The sequence below is a fragment of the Carcharhinus amblyrhynchos genome, chromosome 5 (genome assembly GCF_965287045.1).
Source record: "Carcharhinus amblyrhynchos chromosome 5, sCarAmb.v2.hapA, whole genome shotgun sequence".
NCBI lineage: Eukaryota > Metazoa > Chordata > Chondrichthyes > Carcharhiniformes > Carcharhinidae > Carcharhinus > Carcharhinus amblyrhynchos.
Window position 1 is genome coordinate 108,395,968 of NC_137328.1, and position 24,774 is coordinate 108,420,741.

The 24,774-nt window shown below is 44.6% G+C and overlaps 1 protein-coding gene across 3 annotated transcripts in view; it reads right to left on the reverse strand.

Moving 5' to 3' along the window:
• Positions 1-24,774, reverse strand: part of LOC145343288 (protein WWC2-like) — a 229,672-nt gene that overhangs the window by 11,643 nt on the left and 193,255 nt on the right. For 2 of the 3 annotated variants that reach the window (XM_080189430.1, XM_080189432.1), the window contains 9 exons: positions 23,177-23,300; positions 18,365-18,445; positions 16,941-17,027; positions 13,438-13,630; positions 10,963-11,127; positions 7,701-7,804; positions 6,389-6,566; positions 4,225-4,389; positions 2,185-2,277 (listed from right to left, as the gene is read on the reverse strand). In XM_080189430.1, the coding sequence (XP_080045556.1) occupies positions 2,185-2,277; positions 4,225-4,389; positions 6,389-6,566; positions 7,701-7,804; positions 10,963-11,127; positions 13,438-13,630; positions 16,941-17,027; positions 18,365-18,445; positions 23,177-23,300 (1,190 nt within the window). The remainder of the gene's footprint in view (positions 1-2,184; positions 2,278-4,224; positions 4,390-6,388; positions 6,567-7,700; positions 7,805-10,962; positions 11,128-13,437; positions 13,631-16,940; positions 17,028-18,364; positions 18,446-23,176; positions 23,301-24,774) is intronic. The other variant, XM_080189431.1, reaches the window with a different exon arrangement.

A 24,774-nucleotide genomic window follows, 5' to 3' on the forward strand; every position in this document is an offset into this window, starting at 1 on the left:
GGGACATCAAAGTTAAAAGCGCACAAATTGAGTAAAGGATTTTAAAAAACGTTTTCGGATCGCTCGGCCCCCTTAATTTCCAGCTTGCAAACACCGGTCGTTCAGTGTGTCCATAAGAGGAGCAGAGCTAGGCCATTTGGTCCAGCGGGTTTGCACCGACCACAATCCCACCCAACCCTATTCCCATAACGCCACATATTTACCCTGCTAATCCCCCCGACAGTAAGGTCAATTTAGCATGGCCAATCAACTAACCCGCAAGTCTTTGGACTGTGAGAGGAAACTGGAGCACCTAGGCGAAACCCACGCAAATACGGGGAGAATGTGCAAACTCCACACGGACAGCGACCGAAGGCCGGAATTGAACCGGTGTCCCTGGCGGTGGGAGACAGCAACGCTAACCACTGTGCCACCGTGCTGCCCATTTGTTGCATTTCCGGTCTTCTTCCCTTGCTGAATGTACCTGTACAGATCCACTGAGGTCTTCATGATTGTAAAGATATGGATCCTGATTTTTCTCACTCCGTTCACATATTATTTTCCCAGTGTGAAATGACTGAACTTCCTTCACCTGCTTTCCATATTCCCAATAATCTAAAACCTGGAACTGTTCCTTTAGGCTCGTTATCCCACTATGTCCTTCCATAACTACGGCAACCAAAACTGAACATCCACACTCAATGCGTTCTTGCAGTCTTTGGCAGAGCAGGAGCCATACCAAGCTGTGATGCAACCAGAGAGAGTGCATTCTATGCCGCATCTATAAAAGTTGGAGAGAGTCATTGTGGACATGCCAAATTTCCTTAGTCTTTCTGAGAAAGTAGAGGCGTTGATGGGCTTTCTTAACTATAATGTCGACATGGGGGGACCAGGACAGGTTGTTGGTGCTCTGGACACCTAAAAACTTGAAGCTCTCGACCCTTTCTATGTTGTCCCCATTGGTATAGACAGAGGCACGTTCTCCACTTCCTTAATGCTGTTCAAAGAGGATCACAATTACCTTATTGGATTTAAATTTGATGGATCTATTTTAACTCTCCATTTCCCATAGCAACTGCTGCCTCAAAACAAATCAAGGCTTTGGGGGCTATTCATGGAAAGTAATTAAATCTGTTCAGAGTTGATGTTGTTACATTGATTATATATTGGAAAATAAATAGAAGCACAGGCAATCTTTGAAATCCTCCAAACATGTGGTAAATTATAATTAGTAAAATATTGGGCAGGCAGCAGATTGACTACCAGTATATCGAATTACCAACACGTCCTTTCATTGTGCCAAGAGAGCAGAATTGTAAGTTTATCCTCGCTGAACTAGTGTATTAATCATACTGATTTACTTTCATGATTATACCAAGTACACCTTGGGGCGGCATGGTGGCACAGTGGTTAGCACTGCTGCCTCACAGTGCCCAGGGACCTGGGTTCGATTCCCAGCTTGGATCACTGTCTGTGCAGAGTCTGCACGTTCTTCCTGTGTCTGCGTGCTCCGGTTTTCTCCCACAGTCCAAAAGATGTGCTGGTTAGGTGCCTTAGCCGTGCTAAATTCTCTCTCAGTGTACCCGAACAAGCGCCAGAGAGTGGTGACTGGGGGATTTTCACAGTAACTTCATTGCAGTGTCAATGTAAGCCTACTTGCGAGACTAACAAATAAACTTTAAAAATGCCTGTACCAAGTACACTTCTGTTTTAGAAATTTAATCTGTGACCAAACTAATAACGCTATGTGGAATTATATCCACTGTTTGTCCCCTGCAAACCGTCTACCCCCGCCATCCTATAGCGGCAGATTTTCCGATTCCGGCCAAGGATTAAAAATGTGATTGTGGACATATGTATTCAAGGTTTGTCACTGTTAAATCATTCAGAACATCACCCCCAGTTCCATTTATTGCCAGTATAATTCCAACATATATTAAAGTAAAATTTATTTATCTGTCACAAATAGGCTTAATGACACTGCAATGAAGTTACTGTGAAACTCCCCTAGTCACCACACTCCAGCGCCTGTATATTTTGCAGCTATACCTAGCACTATATTACAATGACTCTCTACTGGCAGCTCACAGATCAACTACAACCCAGAACCCATTCTTCTATGGCAGAAAATATTGGCACAATCCAAAGAACTTTCCTCATGTTTTTCTGAGGTAAGATTTTCTTTTAATTATTAATAAGACATACCCTTTTAACTCGCAGGCTTCTCCGTTCCATGGCATTGCGCACAAACGGTGACCTTTTGGCTAATGTTGAACTGTCACTGTCACTTCGATTCAACTGTGGATACAGAAAGCCAAGGGGTTTAAAGTAAAAAAGAATGTAGCTTACATCCAGAGTGAACATTTTTCAATTATTCATACTGTTAGCAACAAGCACTCCCAACTTGGTGTAGCAAAGGCCTGAAGTAGAGTAAAGCTTCCTCTATTCAGCCCCAGGAATGGACCTTCAGTCACTTGATGAATATACCAGATATACTTTAAGGTCTCGGAGAGTGTAACTGCCACTTTATTCCTGGACAGGTTTGCATTTTACATGGACGTCAAGTAGGAACAACATTAAGACTTTCCAACCCATTTCACGGGCAAGTTTGACAGTCAGCAGAGGAAGAAGAATTTCATCTCAACATAACAAAATCAACACAAAATGCTGGGAAAAACTCAGCAAGTCTGGCAGCATCTGTAGAGAGAGAAACAGAGTTAATGTTACGAACCCATATGACTCTTCCTCAGAGTTAAAGAGAGGGAGGAATGTGATGCATTCGATCCTGTGTAAGAGGGCAGAGCTTCTGGAGCAGAGTAGAAGGTCAGCTTGGAAAGCTGGCATCAAAGATGCATAGGGCATGAGATAGAGGATGTGTGTGCAGTGTGAATGGCTGACAGTGGCATAAAGGTAATATAGCAAACATCCTGGCCATTGTAAGAATTCCCTTCCCTGATTACATGTTTGTCTTAATTCTGACTCTACTATTAACTGCTGCTGCCTACACAATGGTGGTCCATATCCTTAATTGGAAATACATCGCTATTCCTTCACTGTCACTGGAAAAAAAACCCTCAAACTCCCTCCCTAACAGCACTGTGGGTGTACCTACACCACAGGGGCTGCAGCAATTCAGAAAGGCAGCTTACCACCACCTTCACAAGGGCAATTAGGAATGGGCAGTAAATGCTGGCTTAGCCAGTGATACAGACATCCTGTGAAGGGATAAAGAAAATCAGAATGAATTGTACGAAAGCAGATTCAAAAATAACTTTCCAAAGGGAATTGGGTAAATACTCAAGCAGGAAAAATTAGGAAGGCTCTGGAGAAAGTGCTAGAAAATCAGACTAATTGGATAATTCTTTCAAACAGCTCATCCTGTGTTGCATCATTTGATGATTCTACAGTGTTATAATGAGACAAACACAGCAGGAGCTCAGTATCTAGGTCGAAACAAATTCATACTTGCCAGTAAAGGGATACTGAGATCACTTTCATTATACACACCTCTGCACATAGATATACTAGGACCCATTTTACAACCACAGGCTCCTGTCATGGTGATAAGCACACAGGGAACATGTTACTAGAAATCACAGCCATGCAGCCCATTCATTGTAGGGGGAAAATTATATGCTCTGGGCCTGTGACATAATAGCTGTGATGTCGGAAACATAGGACAAAAATATGTAGGAAATCAAAAGAGAAAATGCTGGATAATCTCAGCAGGTCTGGCAGCATCTGTAAGTCATGATGTGGAAATGTCAACGTTGGACTGGGGTAAACACAGTAAAAAGTCTCACAACACCAGGTTAAAGTCCAACAGGTTTATTTGGTAGCAAACGCCACTAGCTTTCGGAGCGCTGCTCCTTTGTCAGGTGAGTGGGGAGTTCTGATCACAAATAGGGCATATAAAAGTACACACTCTGTTTACAGAATATTGATTAGAATGCGAGTCTTTACAGCTAATTAATTCTTGAAGGTGCAGACAATGTGAGTGGAGATAGCATTAAGCATAGGTTAAAGAGACGTGTATTGTCTCCAGACAGGACAGTACATGAGAAGTTGCAAGCCCAGGCAAGTCTTGGGGGTTACAATTAGTGTGACATGAGTTGATAGCCAAGTTCCGCACACATGAGGATGGCCTCAACTGTGTTCATGTCTCACTAATTGTAACCCAGCCCATTATGCATCGAAACAAACATTTGTGAATCGCTATCAATATAATGAAGAGGAGTTTCTTACCCTGCAAATGTACTGATTCCTTTCTCCTGGAGAAAAGGTTTGGGATCTTACAATCATGCTGTTCCTCACAAAATGCTTTTGCCTATTGTTCAGGTTGGCCCTGTCCTTAGGCCTGACAGCCACACACTCCATCACAGCGTCCTCTGTGTTCATTTCCCTGTCAACCTGCGCACATTGGATGCAAACATTCTGTCAGTTGCTGTTGCATGAGAACCGCTCACAGGTAGTTCACCAATCATTGAAGTTTACTTTTATAAGCCCAGCACTGTAAGATAAATAGAACAGTTTATTTCTAAACTCAGAAAGAGCCTTGGTCAGCATAAAGAGACAGTTTTCCAGATTCCGCTTGGAGCAACAGGGGCAGCTGGCTGACTGGTAGCATTTGTTGCCACTTAACCTGACCATACTGGTCAGCAGACTGTCACAGCACTGGCCTAGACCTTTCCCAGGGTAGATCTGCCGAAAGTCTTTACACAATCACATGAAGAGGGGCAGTTTTGTACTACAAATGCATCAAATTATTCATTGGAGACTCAACACCAAACTATTTTTTTCTTCATTCGTGGGACAGGGGTGTCGTTGGCTGGCCAGCATTTATTGCCCATCTGTAGTTACCCTTGAACTGAGTGGCTTGCTGGGCTATTTCAGAGTGCAGTTGAGAGTCAACCATATTGCTGTGACTCCAGAGTAGGTCAGACAATGAAAGGATGGCAGATTTCCTTCCCTAAAGGACATTTTCTGGCAATGGACAATGGTTTCACAGTCATCAGTGGATTCTTAATTCCAGATTTTTTTTATTGAATTCAAATTTTGCCGTGGTGGAATTTGAACACGGATCCACAGAAGATTATCTGAATTTCTGGACTAATAATCTGGCAATACCACTACGTCACTAGGCATGCATTGCCAGTGTAAAAAGTAGGGATGCTGAACAGTCTGTAATAAAATGTTGAGGTAATTGGAACCCATGCTGATGACCAGTCTTCCAACATTCAATGGTGTGTGTACTAGGAGTATGGACATATCTAGTGAGTAAAACCTTACTTATATCAAACAATTTTTATTCCCAGGACCTGCATTTAATGCAAGATTTACTTGTTTAACTCCACAGCCAAAACGTACTGGCATATGATAATGTATCACCTGGCTGGATATTCCATTTATCCAAAAGGACAAGAGCTCTTACAGTCGAGACTTGCCAAATACTGCAAGAGCTTCAAATTACATTTTTTCTTTCCCATTACACTGCGTGCACCACCCTCCACATGCTCCCAGTGCTGTCAACCCACAACTGTACAATCATAGCATTTCTGTCTGTGATGATAGTAATGCAATTGTGTTTAAGGGAAATGTTTAAAAATTCGGCTTTATGCGACAGGCAGTCGATATGTTTGAGGAGAATGCAGTTCAGATTTTGGGGAGGGCAGGGTAATTATTCATTTCAACCTTGCAAATGGTTATGTTAAGTAGAGTTAATTGACTTTTATTTACTTAAGCTCCCTTGGGATTTTGGATTAGAATGATTGGCTCATGTGATAATGTGGTTTATGGGCAGAGAGAAAAAGCTTTCACAGAAGGCCGTTCATTTTATAGCTGAAGCCTGGTTGAAATTTGAAGGATTTTGCAGGCTTCTGCAATTTTATCACTGTCTCTGCAAGGTTTAAGACTGTCTACACCCATTATAACAAGTATATTTATGGTTGCTAACTGTATTTAAAGTGACCCTTAAGTCTGTAAGAGGAATGTTGCTTATCTGGAATTGAAAAAGTGGTAAGTTAGAAATTAAAGTTGTTTCCTTTTCATTTTTAAATATTGTTCAATTGTTAAATACTAAGCTGCATCAATTTGTTAGAGCTATATTTAAACTGTGTTATTAAATAAAGTTTGTTTTCCTATAGAAGATCCCTACTTTGTCAATGGAATCATTCCTATCCTCACATTTATGCCAAAAGAGAAAAATTCTTGGGGTCTAGTCTGGCTTCCTAAGGTAACTTTAAGTTCTGATATAGGACCCTGACATGTCATTCCATATTGAAACGCAACAGGTTTACATTTTTGTCACTTGTATTGGGGAGTGATTAAGTTCATAGCCAACATTCTGAGTTCCAAAATTGCTTGAGAACTGGGCTCCCTTTTTAAGGTGGACAACGGTGAACATTCATACCAGAGTTGGTGGCACTGTGTGTGAGTCCGCCACACTACTGCTTTCTTCATCAGTCATACTCTGGGGCATTTCTTGCAGTGCAACCAGTTCTGCAGCATCCTCTTCCACCTCTGCCTCTTTGCCAATGCCATTTTCTTCTTCCTGTGCCTCAGCAGTATCTTCCACCAGCATCTCCAGCCTGCATTTAACAACAAGTTATAAAAATCATACACAATTTCATCTGTTTCTCTTTGTCACCTTTTGTCAAGATTCAAGGTTTGATAGGATAGGTGGATGAATGGTTGAACGACAGGATAGGTAAATGTGATGAGAACTATTTTCTCACGTTAAGGGCAAACAGTGACATGGACTATTGTTTATGTTGTAACGTCTCTGTTTTTCTGTGTGTAGAAAATTAGGAAAAAAAGACCACAGTCCATTCAATTTGTCTTCACCTATCTTGGCAGCTGCATGATATGATAATAATGGCATTGTTGATTGATCATAGTCATGTATCATTGCGACTTATAAAATGGCTTAAGAGCCACTTGTAACCCAATTTCTGTTTTTCCCGTGACACCCACTGTTCCCTATTGGACTGCCCAGCTGTGGTCATCACCAGAGCTCAGACTTGCTGTCATTACCACTTTCCCCCTACCAACCAATAATACTGAGAGGTGAATCGATTGCAACATTCAAAGAAGTGAAAACCATCTCCATACTGTAGGCCCAACAATCCCATTTTTTCCCTATCCTTAAGGGAATGCTTGACTTCTACTCATCACCTGCCCAGAGTGTCACACTTGAAGAGCTCATAGACCATAATACAACAGGCTTGGCTCCCATCCATGCTTGTATCATATTGGTGGATTACAAAGTAGTCCTGTTATTAACATGGGCTCCAAAGAACTACCCGGTTCAGGACCTTTTGCCAGGCTACCTTTGGAGTTATTGTGGGAGTTCAGAGGAACCCCATATGGACGGCATAGTAGCACAGTGGGTTAGCACTGCTGCTTCACAGCGCCAGGGACCTGGGTTCGATTCCCACTTGGGTCACTGTCTGTGTGGAGTTTGCATATTCTCCCCATATCTGCGTGGGTTTCCTCTGGGTGCTCCAGTTTCCTCCCACATATCGAAAGACCTGCTGGTTAGGTGCATTGACCCGAACAGGCACCAGACTGTCCCAACTAGGGGAATTTCACCGTAACTTCATTGCAGTGTTAATGTAAGCCTTACTTGTGACTAATAAATAGTCTAATTGTTGTTTTTACACAAATGAGAGAAGAAACTCCACTCCAAGGTAAATTATCTAACGTCACAAAGACAACAGTACCAGTCTTGGCCTGCTGCAATATCTTCTTCCTCTGTAGCCAGTTCCTGTTCTACGGCTTGCAGCTCAACGGATGTCCTCACCAGCAGTGCAGAGACAGCATCCTGCTGGATAAGAAGAGAAGAAAGGCAATGGAACTAAAGGACGTCAAGGCAGAATACAGAGAATGCTTTTCCTTCATGCAGAATTTTGTGCTCGAGCAGAAAAGCTTTTGATGAAACTTACCAAAAGCGTTTCAATTTCCCTTAAAGGATGCCCAACATTTCTGCCCCAACATATGTTATAATTAAATGCAACTTCCACTCATCAAAATAACTCGTGATACTTAAACTTCAAACGTGTAATCTAGCTATGTCATTGATATTTTTATCTACAGAAACCTGTTGGGCAAATTCATCAGACAATGAGGCATTTAAAGTGAAGTTTCACAATGTTTTGGCCAGAGGTAACCTCATCAGATCAAATAACCAACTTCACAACCCCTGCCGACCTCATCTTGTGATATAACGATATTAAAAATCTTTCAACGTTTCAAGTGGTTTCAGTTTATACATTTCTCACACACTGCTGAACAATTGGAAAACAAATAATAAGCTTGAGTCAGTATTGAACTTTCCAATACTTCCCATACCTTCCTTCATTTCTCTTAACACAAGTTCAACATAACTGACAGAGCTTACATAAAATAAGAAATGGCAGAGGTGATAGTGGATGCCTTGGTGGTTATTTTCCAGACGTCGCTGGATTCCGGGGAAGTGCCGGAAGATTGGAAAACGGCTAATGTTACGCCGTTGTTTAAGGAGGGTGCCAGGCAAAAGGCGGGGAATTATAGGCCTGTTAGTTTAACGTCTGTTGTAGGTAAAATGTTAGAATCCGTCATCGAGGAGGAAATAGCGAGGCATCTTGAAGGGAACTGCTTGATGGAGCAGACGCAGCACGGTTTCGTTACGGGGAAGTCGTGTCTGACGAATTTATTGGAGTTCTATGAGGATGTGTCTAGGGCGGTGGATAGAGGACAGCCGGTGGATGTGGTCTTTCTTGATTTTCAGAAGGCGTTTGACAAGGTGCCTCACAAGAGGTTATTGGAGAAGGTCAGGGGACATGGAGTTGGGGGTAGGGTGTTAGCGTGGATAGAGGATTGGCTGTCAAATAGGAGGCAGAGAGTGGGGGTCAATGGGTGCTATTCGGATTGGCGGATGGTGACTAGTGGAGTGCCCCAGGGGTCGGTGCTGGGGCCTCAGCTATTTACCATTTATATAGATGATCTGGAGGAGGGAACCGAGTGTAGGGTGTCGAAATTTGCTGATGACACCAAAATTGGTGGAAAGGCAAATTGTGAGGAGGGTGGGGAGAGTCTACAGAAGGATCTAGATAGGCTGGGCGAATGGGCCAGGAAATGGCAAATGGAATTTAATGTTGGCAAGTGCGAGGTGGTCCACTTTGGTAGGAATAATGGTAGGAAGGATTATTACTTACGTGGAGAAAAACTGCAGCAGGCGACGGTGCAGAGGGACCTCGGGGTCCTTGTGCATGAGTCGCAAAAACCCAGCCTGCAGGTGCAGCAGGTGGTCAGGAAGGTGAATGGGATGCTGGCCTTCATAGTGAGGGGGATTGAATATAAACGTAGGGAGGTCTTGCTGCGGCTGTATAGGGCATTGGTGAGGCCGCAGCTGGAGTACTGTGTGCAGTTTTGGGCGCCGTACTTACGCAAGGATATCTTAGCCTTGGAGGGAGTGCAGAGGAGGTTTACTAGGCTGATGCCGGAGTTGAGGGGGTTGAGCTATGAGGAGAGGCTGAATAGATTAGGCTTGTACTCATTAGAGTTTAGAAGAATGAGGGGAGATCTCATTGAGACGTATAAGATGATGAATGGGATGGATAGGATAGAGGTGGAGAGACTCTTCCCGCTCAGAAAGGATAGTAGGACTAGGGGGCACAGCCTCAAGATAAAGGGGGGGGGCGGTTTAGAACAGAGTTGAGGAGGAACTTCTTCACTCAAAGGGTGGTGAATCTCTGGAATTCTCTGCCCGTTGAGGTGGTGGAGGCTGCCTCGCTAAATATTTTTAAGACGCAGGTTGATGGGTTTTTGACAAGAGAGGGGATTAAGGGTTATGGGGAGAGGGCGGGAAAGTGGAACTGAGCCACGACAGATCAGCCATGATCTTATTGAATGGCGGGGCAGGCTCGAAGGGCTAGTTGGCCTACTCCTGCTCCTATTTCTTATGTTCTTATGTTCTTAATATGATTTGGATTTTATTCACAGCCCCCTTTGCAGGTGAGTTTGAAGGTGGGGGAGGGGCTTGTAAAATGCGATGCATGGTTATCCCCACTGCGTTCCCATCCGCCTCCAATCTGTCTCCCACTTTACAGGGGAATATGGAGATGTTGGACATCCAGCCCACCCATGGGTCTAATGAGACCCTTAAGAACCAGTTGAAGGACGTTAAAGTGCCTCATCCCACCACTGCTGCCACTTTAATTGCACTGGGGGAGGCCAATGCCAAATAGGGAGCCTCATAGCTTTTACTGGGTGGGTTTGTGTTGGGCAAAGGGAGACACATTCTCTGGGAGACCTCTGTATCCAATGGAGGCAGCCCCTATACACCCTCTTCATCACAGCATCCCTCCCATCCCCAATCTCCCCAGTCCACCCACCCTTGCTCAAGCTAATCAGCCAGGCTTTGACCCTGACCAGCCAGATCCCAGACAGGCCTCCATAATCTCCTTCTGTTCAGGATCTGGCAGTGACCACAGCTCAAACCTGGCACTGCTGGGACGACAGAGCTGCCAGCCAATTGGACTGGGACTGCCTGATAGCCCTCTAAAATAGGACTTGCCCCCCTCCCATCCCCAAATGGGAGCAAAAGTCTCGCCCTGAACCAAATTTCTGCCTTTCTGATGAGAAAGGTCCAGTTAGTTGTTCACATAAGAACCAACCTTTTGGGTTCAACTCCGTGCAAGAGCAGCAGAAGGACACCACCACCTTCGAGTTCCCCTCCAAGTAGCTCACCATCGTGAAAATGGTGGTATGAAAATGTATCACCGTTCCTTCACTGCTGAGAGAACTCCCTCCCTAAGAGCACTGTGGGTGTACCTACACCACATGGACTGCAGCAGTTCAAGAAGGCAGCTCACCACCATCTTCTCTAGAGTACTTAGGGTCGGGCAATAGATGTTGGCCCAGCCATCGACACCCACGCCCCATAAATGAATTTTTACAAAACGGTTCCACCGAACCTAGTTCGGTCCCCTGAACAAGCTTTACCTCGTCGATGGCACTGCAAGGCTGCGGTGTCAATGAGGTTTCCTCGGTTTGTGCTTTGTTCCTTGAATTGTGAATGTTCACGCTCTTGTAATGCAGCATGTTGTACCAGCTTGTAAAGGTCTCGCCATTGCTGCAGAGGTCTGCCAGACTGATTTGGGTTCCAGCCTTTGGAAAAAAAAGAGTTCTCTGCTGAATCAATGTTTTAATCATTCTAGTTATTGCGCATGTGTAAAATGTTAGAATGCAACTGTTGATTACATTGGATCTGTTGTAACGCGACCAATGGCAACAAGCTGCAAGAATCAGCTGACCCAGTAAACCATGTAACCAACGATAGAATGACGCAATGATCAGCTGACCAGCAGGCTCTGTCTAAACTAGAACATGTTGTGGGGAACTTTGGAATGGCCCAGGGTGGGGCCTCAAGTTTGGAGTAATGAAGTTTCTTTATTTTACCTTTCCTTTGATTTATAAGTTGGAGTAAGTTTTGCTATATTTTAATTGTCTACATTTGAAGAGTTCTTTCTGGATGAACATAAAGTTCCTATGTGCCTCTTTCACACAGGAATTTTACATAACATTTTTATAGTGCTTTGTCACGTTTTTCAGAAAAACCTCAAAAGAATCTCTGAAATGCACTCTTGAGTGTTAATGGTTAATGTGGTAGCAATGTTGGTAATACTGTCAGCATTCACCATCATGAGTCCTTTGAAAATACAGCATGCATAGAGTTAAATATAAAAATACTGAAATTGCTGTCAGCAATTCTACACTTCCCCATACAGTGCACTGTCGATATCCTTCTCCTCTCCCGAGTGACTGCATTAAGTAGAAATTCACCTTCTCCTTCAAACACACTCTAAAGATGTGTGGGTTAGGTGAATTGGTCATGCTCAATAGCCCCTTACTGTTAGGAAGATTAGCAGGGTAAAAACATGAGGTTATGGGGATAGGGCCTGGGTGGGATTGTTGTCCGTGCAGGCTTGATGGGCCAATTTTCTTCACTGTAGGGACTCTATGATCCTACATGCCCTATGCAGGCATTGGTGGCCATGGACATCCATTGGATTGATCCATGATTATCCTTGGCAAAGTACTGCAGTGGCTTATCATGGCCTTCTGCAGAATGGCTGACCGGGAAACTCTCCCACTCTTACTGCCTGCCATCAGGCCATATTGGAAGGAATTAAGGGCTGACAATTAACCTGTTTGGCCACATTGCGAATGTGCCTTCCATGGCCATCAAGTCCTGAAGCCAGAGCTGGCCTAGATGTAGGGATGGTTCCAGTGCAAAAAGAAATTGCTGAACTGATGAAAAGCTTGACCTTATACTTTCAAAAGTAAAAACCCTTGAGGAAGGTTGCTGAGTGAGCCATAACTGGGTTTTTAATGGCATATTTTTAACTCCCACCGACAGCTTAAAACTCTTTTCTTCATTTTAAAGAGCAAGAAATTTAAAAAAACTTCAGACCGTGAAAATTATAGAGACCTTTTTCACCCTTCAGGAGTGTTTACGTCTACTCCATCAATCCATGGCTCCTGCACTGTGGGTTAAGGCTGTTGCAACAGCGAAAATGTGAGCTGTTTGAACTTAACACTGAGTTCAATTGGCTTTGCTGAATTCGGGATTTTCTCTGTGTGAATCATGTCCCACCTCAAACAACACCCCCCTCCCTCCCCCCATGGGCAAAAATAGGATCTGTTAGAAATACAAGAGAGGCTCCGGAGACCCAGGTTCAAATCCTGCCACGGCAGATGGTGAAATTAGAATTCAGTAAAAATCTGGAACTAGAAGTCTAATGATGACCATGAAACCATTGTCGATTGTCGTAAAAACCGATCTGGTCACAAGCACAGTGGTTAGCACTGCAGCCTCACAGTGCCAGGGATCCTGGTTCCCAGCTTAGGTGACTGTCTGTGTGGTGTTTGCATGTTCTCCCCATGTCCACGTGGGTTTCCTCCGAGTGCTCCGGTTTCCTCCCACATCCTAAAAATCAGCAGGTTAGGTTGATTGGCCATGCTGTATTACCCCTTCATGTTAAGGAGATGTTAGGGGGAATAGTAGGGTAAATATGTGGGGTTACGAGGATGGGCCTGGGTGAGATTGTTGTCGGTGCAGGCTCAACAGGCCAAATGGCCTTCTTCTGCACTGTAGGTTTTCTAAATTCTAACGTCCTTTAGGGAGGGAAATCTGCCATTCTTACCTGGTCTGGCCTACATGTGACTCCAGAGCCGCACAGCAATGTGGTTGGCTCTTAAATGCCCTCTGGGGATGGGCAATAAATGGTCGGCCCAGCCAATGACACCCACATCCCATGAACAAATAAAACAAAAAGGCCCACAGAGACTACCCAAGTCTGAGAAAATCTGGCCGGAACTATCCAGGACACCTCAGGTTGCTGCACACTTCCCAGGACTTAGCCTGCAAACTAATTTCTGTCTCTTTATTTGATGAAATAGTCTTCAATCGCTCACCAGACAATCCTCCAACTGCGTCTTCCCCACAGAGCAAACATCCAGTCTTAGAGTCTTCTGATGTAAAGCAGCTTGGGTAATGGCTACCCTGAATACCTCATTGAAGGTGAGAGTCTCTGCAACACTGTGAACCTTGGTGCGGAACAGACTGCTGTAGTCACACGAGCTCGGAAGTAATGCGGCTCTGATATACCTGTAGGATTGCAATATTAACCTTTACACAAAGGACTGAGATTACGAAGGGTTTAATAAACAGCTAAAGTGTAAGTTCAGCACTCGTCACCGGAGAACCTGCGTAGGATGTGGAAAAATCGTTTTTTTATTCCTACCAAAACATTTCCTCTCCCCGTGCTGCTGAAGTGATTCAGTGACTTGCACTTTGCTGGGCACATTTCCTGTGGGGAGGCATCTTTAAATCTTTAAATGTTCATCCCAGTACTCTCCCCCCACCACCCAACTCTCGGCTCACCCCCATAACGAGGCACATTAAATGGAGACATGATACAAACTTGTGTCAGACCCATATCAGTAAAAATAGACATGTACAAATCACTGCCCCTTTCAGAGCCGTCATAGCCATTCAAACCCCAAAGCCATTAAAGACAATTAATTGATGCTTCAGATTGATTTGTCATCAAAACTCAAAATGGCATTGACCTGAAATGTTAAGCACAATTTATATTTGTGGCTGGACACCAATGTCAGGGTCAGATGGATTTAGTATGGCCAATGCAACTAACCAGCACGTCTTTTGGATTGTGGGAGGGAACCAGACACACCCGGAGAAAACCCACACAGACATGGGGAGAACATGCAGACTCTGCACAGTGTCCCAAGCCAGGAATCGAACCTGGTCCCTGGCATTGTAAGGCAGCAGTGCTAAGCACTGCGCCATCCCACAATGGCTGTGGCCACAACTGTGGCACACGAGGTGAGATGAGGGGCCTGAAAGGTGTGACAGAGTACTGGTTACACCACCTCCTCCGCCCCACCACCCCTCCCCTCCACACCCCCCTCCCCCCCGTCTTCAGCCTCAAGGCAGCTGCCATGCTTTCAAAGCCTCAGCAGGTCAACTGGAAAATCCCGACTGATTAGCTTTCCCATTTGCTTCAACATTATGGCTTATGGATGGGCAGCCATTCCACCCTGAACCAGCCTCTAACAGAACATCGCGGGGGCTGGATGGCATTGGCAAAAAAAATTGCCGATTGACTCCATTTCTCTCTTCACACACGCTATCAGTCCTGCTGAGTATTTCCAACATTTTCTGCTTTTACTTCAGGTTTCTGGCATTCACAGTAGTTTGCCTTTCTTGTGGCTCCTGAATTGCTTTCCAGGAACAACAGTTTGAGACTTGACTGAATGGGTGAATAAGACCCCATGAGGGGAAAGAGAGAAAAAAACAAAGTCATGGTTCACTTGGGAACCAATGACATTGATAGTTATTGAGTGCTCCTCTTACAAAGGGCAAGTTCAGGAGGGTCAGGAAACATTACAAAGAGGAGTTGCAAGGTACAAATCTCAGGATTTGAATATCTGTTCTCAGGATTAAGTGTTGCTGGCAAGGCCAAGGTCAAAATATTTTCCTATCCATTGTTGCCCTTGAGAAGGAGCTGGTGTGCGTTCTTGAACTGATACAGCCTGTGTCAGGAAGATGTTCCCAAGTTGTCGTCAGGTAGGGATTTCCAGGGCTCTGAAATAAGAACAGAAAATGCTGGAAAAACTCAGCGGGTCTGGCAGTGTCTTTGGAGAGAGAAACTGGGTTAATGTTTCAAGTCTAAATGACTTTTCTTCAGAGTTAAAGAGAGGGGAGGAATGTGACTGATTTTTTACTGTTTAAGAGGGGATGGAGCAATATAGGTCAGGGAAAGGTGGGAGTTGGGGGAGATTTGACAAAGATGTCATGGAACACAGGACAAAGGGAGTATTAATGGCAGTGTTAAAGACTAAAGCAGGTGCTGATAGTAGCATAAAGGTAATATAACTGAATGTGTTAATAGCAAAGCAAGGGGATAAATCGGAAATACTGTCAAAGAAAAGAGCAGTATTTCTTCATGGTAGGCATTGCTGGAAGGGAAGTGGCAGTGAACGAAACGCATAAATAAAGGCAAAATACTGTGGATGCTGGAAATCCAAAATAAGAACATAAAGTGTTGGATAAACTCAGCAGGGGCGGCACAATATACAGTGGTTAGCACAGCTGTCTCACCCCACCAGGGACCCGGGTTCGATTCCCAATTTGGGTCACTGCCTGTGTGCAGTCTCCCTGTGTCTGCGTGGGTTTCCTTCGAGTGAATTGTAGAATCCCTGTGCAGAAGGAGGCCATTCAGCCCATCGAGTCTGTACCAACTGCAATCCCACTCAGACCCATGCATTTACCCTGCTAATCCCCCTGACAATAATGATCAATTTAGCATGGCCAATCAGCCTAACCTGAACATCTTCACAGAGTGGGAGGAAACCACAGCACCCAGAGGAAATCCACGCAGACACGGGGAGAATGTGCCAACTCCACACAGACAGCGACCCAAGACCCGAATTAAACCTGGATCCCTTGTGCTGTGAAGCAGCAGTGCTAACCACTGTGCTGCCCACAGTCCTAAAGACATGCTGATTAGATGCACTGACCACGCTACAGTCTCCCTCAGTGTACCTGAACAGATGCCAGAGTGTGGCAACTCGGGGATTTTCACAGTAACTTCATTGGAGGATTAAGGTAAGTCTACTTGTGACACTGATAAATAAACTTTATAAACTTTAAACTTTAGGTCTGGTAGCGTATGAGGAGAGAGAAAAAGAATTAACATTTCTGGTCTGTATGACTCTTCTCCAGAGTTTCAGAGAGGGTGAAATGTGACTTTAATCCACTGGCAGTTAAGGGATGGTATTGGAGGGAGAAGTTAAAATTATTGACAAACTAGATGCTGTGGGTAGAAAGGATGTCTGTGACATTAAAAAGACCAAAATAAGTGAGGCAGATTTAGAGTTGATCTTACAGTGCGTTTATCTATCTGATCATTAGAATCATTTACAACACAGAAGGAGGCCATTCGGCCCTTAGGTCCATGCCAGCTCTTGTAGAGCAATCCAGTCAGTTCCAACCATCCACTCTATTTCACAAGGCTTGCAAGTTCTTGTCCTTCAGGTTGTTCATCTAATATCCTTTCAAAATCACTCATCACCTCCATTTCTAATTCCGTCGTAGCCTATGACTTTGAGGTTATTACCTCTTGTCGAGTAAAATGTTCTTCCTCATATCCCTCCCCCTGCATCTCAAGCCCAGATCTTTGATATTCGTCCCCATGTCCTTATACCATCAACTAATGGGAATATCTTCTCTTTGCCTACCTTCCAAATTCTGTCACAATCTTGTACCCCATCTTTCAAATCTCCTCTTAATCTCGGTTGCGTCAGGGACAACAATCTGAGCTTCTCACCACTAACCATTCCCTGATGTTGGCTAAGAACGGGTGCATTAGGTTTTCAGGGACAATAGTACTTACACCTTACATCCAGGTGGCACGAGGAGGGCAGTCGGATTTCTCAGCTGCACGATGATTATAATAAAACTTGCACTGGTGGGATCATACCTGTGGGGGACACAGTAAGAAAAATGAACAGTCATAGAAACATAGAAAATAGGAGCAGGAGGAGGCCATTTGGCCCTTCAAGCCTGCTCTGCCATTCAACACGATCATGATTGTCCAACTCAATAGCCTAATCCTGCTTTCTACCCCATAACCTTTGATCCCATTCACGCCAAGTGCTATATCCAGCCACCTCTTGAATACATTCAATGTTTTGGCATTAGCTACGTCCTGTGGTAATGAATTCCACAGGCTCAACGCTCTTTGGGTGAAGAAATGTCTCCTCATCTCTGTCCTGAATGGTCTAGCTGCAATGAGATATTTTGACACAGAAACATTGGCTAATTGTGACTGTGTACAGGGGTGAGTAAGTGGGAATAGACCCCCTCTACATTGATGACTCAATTAAATATCAGCTGGGTCAGTGCCACTTGCCCTCAGTGACCCTCAACTAAAGGTGCAAACATCCTTTTATTCATTCTTGGGAGGTGAACATCAGCATTTTATGTCCGTTCCCAATTGCTCTTGAGAAGGAGGTGGCCAGCTAGCTTCTTCAGCACAGCAGTCCATTTGCTACAGGTACACCCCACAGGGCCGACCTTCCTGTTGTAGCTTGATACAACTGAGTGGCTTGCTCAGCCATTTCAGAAGACAGTTAAGCACCAACCACATTGTTGTAGGTCTGGAGTCTCAGGTGGATAGGTGGCAAATTTCTTACCTAAAGACCTGAAGTGAACCAGATGGATTTTTATGACAATCTGCTAGTTTTGTGATCATTATTAATGAGAAGAGCACTTTATTTCAGATTGATTAGTTAATCGAATTTCAGTTTCCCCAGGTGTCATGCTGGGATTTGAACCTGTGACACTGGAGCATCATAGAACATTACAGCTCAGTACAGGGCCTTCGGCCCTCGATGTTGCGCCCACCTGTGAAAACAATCTAAAGCTGATCTAACCTACACTATTCCAATATCATCCATATGTTTATCCAATGGCCATTTCAGCGCCCTTAATGTTGGCATTCAGTCAGAGCTTTCTCTAAACAGCACTATCCATCATTCTGCATTGAGTGTGCATAGGTATAAGTGTTGAGTGGATATAACAGTTTGGATTTATGTAGCATCTTCAAAGTAGAAAATGTAGAATTTCATACCGAGCTTAGCTGATTCAACACCACAGACCATGATTAATGGCAGCCTACTTCCACACTTACCATTGGACCTATGGAACTGTTGGCAAGGACTCGATGGCTACAGGAGAACAGGAGGGAAGAGGGCAAAAAGCGAAAATAATTTCAGACTCGCAAATTTGTATTTACTTTTTATTGAAATCACTTACTTCAGTCCTATCTGGATTTGAGCTGCCTCTAATGTGGATGGCTCATCTTCATCATAAATAGCATCTTCAGTTTCGTTTGCCCTAACAGCAACATTGTAAAATTTAAGTTAATGGAATTTGTAAACTAAACACGGTGAACATGAGAGTTAGGAACAGTAAAAAAAATCATAAAATACGTGATAATTTTACACAGAGAATGTGTAACTTATTGTTACAGGATTGGTTTAAAGAAACACACACATATTCTGTTAAAGATGACCTGCTATCCTTACAGGAGACACAGAAAAGCTGCAAATCTTATGCGGCTTTTACAGAAAGTGCTGTAGATATGGGAGATATAGTACTTGTAATTAGGGATAAAATCCAAGCTTCCATGCTCCTAGTGGAGGGAACCACACTCACAGTGAGTACAGGTTGTAGAATTAGGTCTGCATTGTTGCAGCCCACTTCTGACCCACAAAACCTAAGTTGTAGGAGCAGAAGTAAGCCATTTAGCCAACAAGTTTGCTCTGTCATTCAATGAGATCATGACCAACCGAATGTGATAATCCTCAACTCCACTTTCCTGCCTTATCCCCATTACCCTGGATTCCTTTACTGATTAAAAATTTGTCTATCTCAGGCTTGAATATCCTTAACGACCCAACCATTACTGCCCTCTGCAGTTAGATATTCCATAGATTCACTACCCTTTGAGAGGAAAATTCCCCTCTTAAATGGGTGACCCCTTACTCTGAGATTATACCCTCTGATCCTAGATTCTCCCACAAGGGGAAACAACCTTTCAGCATCTACCCTGTCAAGTCCCCTGAGAATCCTTTGGGCAGGATTTTATGGCCTCACTCGAGCAAAACCGGAAAAACCTGCCTGAAGACAAGGGACATTTTCATTGTCCGCCCTCACCCGCTCCGATTCTGTGGCTAGCGGGGTGGTAGAATTCCAGCATTTATGTTACAACCTCTCATTCACCTGAACTCCAATGAGTACAGACCCAACCTACTCAACCTCTCCTCATGAGAAAACCCCTACATACCCGGGGTCAACCTAGTGAACCTTCTCTGCACGGCCTCCAATGTCAGTATATCTTTTCCTAGATGAGGGGGACCAAAATTGTTGACAGTATTCCAGGTGTGGTCTAACTAATGCCTTGTATAGTTTTATACTCCATCCCCATTGGAATAACGGTGAAAACTCCATTGCCTCCCCAATTATCTGCTGAACTTGCATGCTAGCTTTGTCGTAGTTTTTGCATGAGAAATCCCTCTGTGCTGCAGCTTTCTGCAGTCTTTCTCCATTGAAATAACTTTTGACTCCTTTATTCTTCCTACTGAAGAGCATAAATTCACAATGTCCTACATTATATGAGCATGGCTATCCACTGGTAGTTCAAGATCATAGGGTCATTCCTTTATAGTTGCGTAGCCCATCGACCCGAACAGGCTCTGGAGTGTGGCGACTAGTGGAATTTGATAGTAACTTCATTGCAGTGTTAATGTAAACCTTACTTGTGACGAATAAATAAACTTTTACTTTAGCCACTAGAGATAATCATCTCTCATTCCTGCAGTTTTTAAGTACCCTTTGTGCACCTAGGAAGCACACAAAGAGTGACTCCAGGGAGCTTGTGGACATTAGGTGAGAACAGTGCGACAATGAGCTGAAATGAGCAGCAAGGTGGCACAGTGGTTAGCATGGCTGCCTCATAGCACCAGGGACCCAGGTTCAAATCCGGCTTCGGGTGACTGTGTGGAGTTTGCACATTCTCTCCATGACTGCATGGGTTTCCTCCCACAGTCCAAAGGTGTGCAGGTTAAGGAGATTGGCCATGCTAAATTGCCCATTAGTGTCTGGGGGAAAAGCTAGGATAAATACATGGGGTTATGGGGATAGTGTCTGTAGTTGGTGCAAACTTGATAGGCCAAATGGCCTCCTTCTGTGCTATAGGATTCTATGGAAATGTATCCCAACTGATGAAGGATCTTTCGGCAATTGAAGGTGGTATCTTCCTCAGAAGTAGTTCTGACACTGGTGCAAGTACCAGGTGGAACTGTTATTTTCCTGGTTTTGGAGTCATTGCCAATGCAGGACATGCTCTTGTCGGGATTTGTACCGCAAAGAGCCACTGTGAGGGACATTAGAGCAGCACATCTGCACTGTTGCATAACGCAGACTGGCCCTAAAGATTTTAATAAGGCTCCAGTGAGCTGAGGAAAGAAAGAAATGATGGCCCTTAAGGTACTGAGAGGAGATGATAACTTCATCCAGTTGGTGCCTTGGCTGCCTATAAAATGGGCCCAGCTAAAAAAATCTTTTTGCAGGTATCTGTATCAACCACTGGAGTAAAACTGTTTTGGTGTTTCATCTTGGGAAGTAGGCATAGAGCATTTTAAAAAAGTTCATGTAGCTGAAGATAAGACTGACAAGAGGAGGATGGGATACAGCCTTCGTGAAAGCTAAACACCAATACCAGTTGGGCTGAATGGCCTGTTTCTGCGCTGTACATCCTATAAAAGTTCTATTTAATGTAGCAATGGAGAGTGGCAATGAAACAAGAAGGAGCAGGGAGAGGCCTAAGCTGTGCAGTTACTTGGTCCTTCCAGGCACGATAGTTTAACATTGTCCCCTGGATATGAAGGAATGTAAACCACTGATGTGTTCTCATTCTCATTTTTGTGATTTTCTTAAATCACTTCCAGACAGAATCATTGATTTTTAAAAAGTGCAATGTAGAAAATATTGGCTTGGTAGTTCGTGGGCTTATAGTGCCACACACTTAATTAAGTAACTTCACTTCCAGTCCTTTCAGAAAGGAAACCCCCGCCAGGTTCAAGGGCGGCCTGGTGGCACAGTGGTCATCACTGCTGCCTCACAACATCAGGGACCTGGGTTCGATTCCCGGCTTTGGTCACTGTGGAGTCTGCAAGTTCTCCCCGTCTGCTCTGGTTTCCTCACACACAGAATGTGCTGGTTAGCTGGACTGGCCATGCCAAATTACCCCTTAGAGGCTGAGGGACAAGCTAGGGTAAATGCATGGAGCTTGGGCACAGGGCCTGGATGGGATTGTGGTCAGTGCAGACTCGATGGGCTGAATGGCCTGTTTCTGCACTGTAGGACTCTGCGATTGTATGAAACTATCTGTCCTTATCCAGTTGGAGCTTTATGTGACTCCAGTCCACATCAACATGACTGATTCTCAACTACCCCCTGAAGTGGCCTAACAAGCCACTCAGTTGCATTCGAAGATGGCACAACATCACCATCACCGACTCAGAAACCAAATACGGGCAATGAAGTGCTGGCCTTGTCAGTGATGCTCATCCTGAAAATAAATAACAACTGAAGTTGAGCTATGTACTCTAGACCAGATTCAAGTTTAATGCTAATCTGTGCTGAGTTAACTGCTGGCAGCCAAGCAAGCAACAGGGGAAAGCTACCACTGTTTTTTAAAGCTTTTGGGTTCAGGTGCAGACATGAGGCAACTGGAGACACTTGCTGACGGCCGTGAATCATGGAATCCCTACAGAAGGAGGCCATTCAGCCCATCAAGTCTGTACTGACCACAGTCCACCCAGGTCCTATTCCCTAACCCCACACATTGACCCTGCTAATATCCTGGCACTAAGAGTCAATTTAGCATGGCCAATTAACCTAACCTGCACATCTGTGGACTGCATGAGCCATCATCCTATGCTGCCACACATCAGCCCAGGATCCTACTCCCGAATTTAACTCTTTAGCCGAGTTCAGAATTAGTCTTAGGCACGATACCCAGACCAAAGTCATGGGTCACACAAACAGAATGACCACTGGCAGAGGCACTGGACTTAGTCGGGGGTTTGGGAAAGATTTTCCCTTCAAGGAGTGAGAATTTTTCAGGACAGGAAGAATAAAGTAAGTTTTTTTTTGAAAAGGGGGCTGTTGGAAGGAAGCGGGTAACAGGGGTAAACTGGGACCACTCAGATCAGTCCTGTCTCAGTGGGCCCTATCATTTCCATTTTTAGTTGGATATTTTCAGAACAGTACATGCCACGTTGCTGAATGCTAATTCCAGGGAAAGGGTACCTTAAACACTGCAACATTTCCCCGCGTCCCAATTCATCCACGGAGACTGTCAGATCAGCAGAGTAAGAAATTGGACACGGTAAGAAGTCTCACAACATCAGGTTAACGTCCAACAGGTTTATTTGGAATCACGAGCGTTTGGAGCGCTGCTCCTTCATCAAGTGAGTGAAATTGGAGACAATAGAGGTGTCGAGAGATGTGGAGGCTGTGCAGAGTGGATGTGTTCAGCGTGAAGCCTGAGACTGTATCTTTGGATAATGCTTTCAAGAGGCAGCAATGTACATGAGAAATAGGAGGCAGCCAAGGATAGAGGCTGGCGGGACTTCCAAAGATAGCACCGTGGGAGCAGTTAGAGTAGCCATTGCCGGTGATGCCCTGGCTAAGGCTGGGTGGCTAGAAATGGAACCATCCAGCTGGATAATGGAGGAGAGATGCTGATGAAGGTTGGAGTGGTTAACCATGTCAAAAATTGCAGGCAGGTTGAAAAGGATGAGGAAGGCTAATTTACCAAGGTCGTGGTCCCATTTGTAACTTTGAAACGTGTTGTGGAAGAGGCAGGAACGTGACTGATGTTAACAGTGTGACTTTATTTTTCAAAATTGATATTGTACTCAAAATAAACAGGGGAAAGACTCTATTAACAGAACATCAGTGTACCAAACATAGAACTTTCCAACCCCCGCCGTACAGCTATTTGGTTTGACACTCTTCACATGACATCCTGCGCAACACAGGAAAACACACACATACCGTTTGACGGAAGCTTCGTACACCCCACTGTCCCCAGCAACAGATTCATCGGAAACGGCAGCAGAAACGCACGCTTTCTTTTCTTCAAGGAGATGTCCCACTGCTCCTCGTTGTAGATCAACACCTGCACAAGGAACACACTGATCTCACCAACCACATCGGCACCAACTGCGAGCTTTTCAGCTGCCCGAGACTTTCACCTTTCTTCCATCTCATCCTCTCATCTAATGTTGCTCCCTGTTCTCACTAGAAAGTGACAACTTTTGTTGGGGCTATTGTATCTGCTAGCAGAGGGTGTCCTCTGGTGCCTTCCTCAAGCTCCGGACGAGGCAGTGGGTATTGGGAGGCCACCTGCCCATGGAACGGACTCACAATTGAGTTTAATCCTTTCAAACATTGACAAGGCATCAGGATAAGGATCCTGGCTGGTTTTCCCCTTTCTAACTGACACTACTGGCTTGGATAAGTTTATTTGAATCAGCAAAGACTAAAGGGGCAATCTTACCAGCTTGCCACACCGGTCAATTGGGGTGAGCCAGTGAAATTGTGACAGAGGTGAGAAATCGGGCTTGCGCCCAGTTTCCCGCCTCTTGTAATCTTACCTGCCCCAATCTACTGATGTAATCAGCCTCGCGCCCACTGTTTTAATATTAATGAGTTCATTTTAATATGATTACTGAGCCTGGGACATAACTGTCTGGGCTCACTTGCCTTAATGGCCTCGCTAGTGGAGATCCTTACCGGCAGCAGACAATGCACTGGGAGGTCAGGGTGCATGTGCAATGACGCCCTCTAGCAATGAGCAGCCAGCTTCTTGGTGTGGATAGACTCCGTCCACTTCCCTTACTGGCGAGAATCACAATTTGCCTCATTTTTTTACTAAGTGTGATAAGATTCAATTTTTTTCTCTGACAGAAAAACAGATCGGCACTTAGAATTTTTTTTTGGGTAAGGTTGCCTCCTTCTAGTCAAACCTTCATGATTTGTCCTGATCATGTTCTGCAGCAGGTATTGCTGTGCTGCCTATAAGTTAAGCTATGGGTGAGCTTCATTCAACCTTCCTAAACTGTGCAATGCAAAATGGCTCTGTGATTCCTCACTGCATGAGGTTCTGATTTCCAATAGGATTCCCTCTATACTGTGCAGAATCATTGAATGGTTACAGGACAAGAGGAGGCTATTCAGGCTGTCATGTCCATGCTGCCCTCTGCAAGACCGATTCACCCTGTGCCACTCTCTGCCCTGCACTCTGCTTTACAGATAATTCGAAAATTGCCTTTGGAAAGTGTCAATTGAACCTGCATCTGCCACACTCTCAGGCAATGCATTTCAGATCCTTGCCGCTCGTTACGTGAAGTAAGGGTTTCTTCGTGTCACCATTCCCAATCACCTGAAATCTGTGCCCTCTGCTTCCTGATCCTTCCACTCACAGGTTCAATTTCACTCTGCTCTTATCCATCTCCTCATGAGTTTGAACACCTCGATCAGCTCTCCTCTCATCTTCTATTCTCCAAGGTGAATAGTTCCACTTTCTCCAATCTGTAACTGAAAGTCCTCAGCCATGGTACCAATCTTAGAGTCATAAAGACTTACAGCAT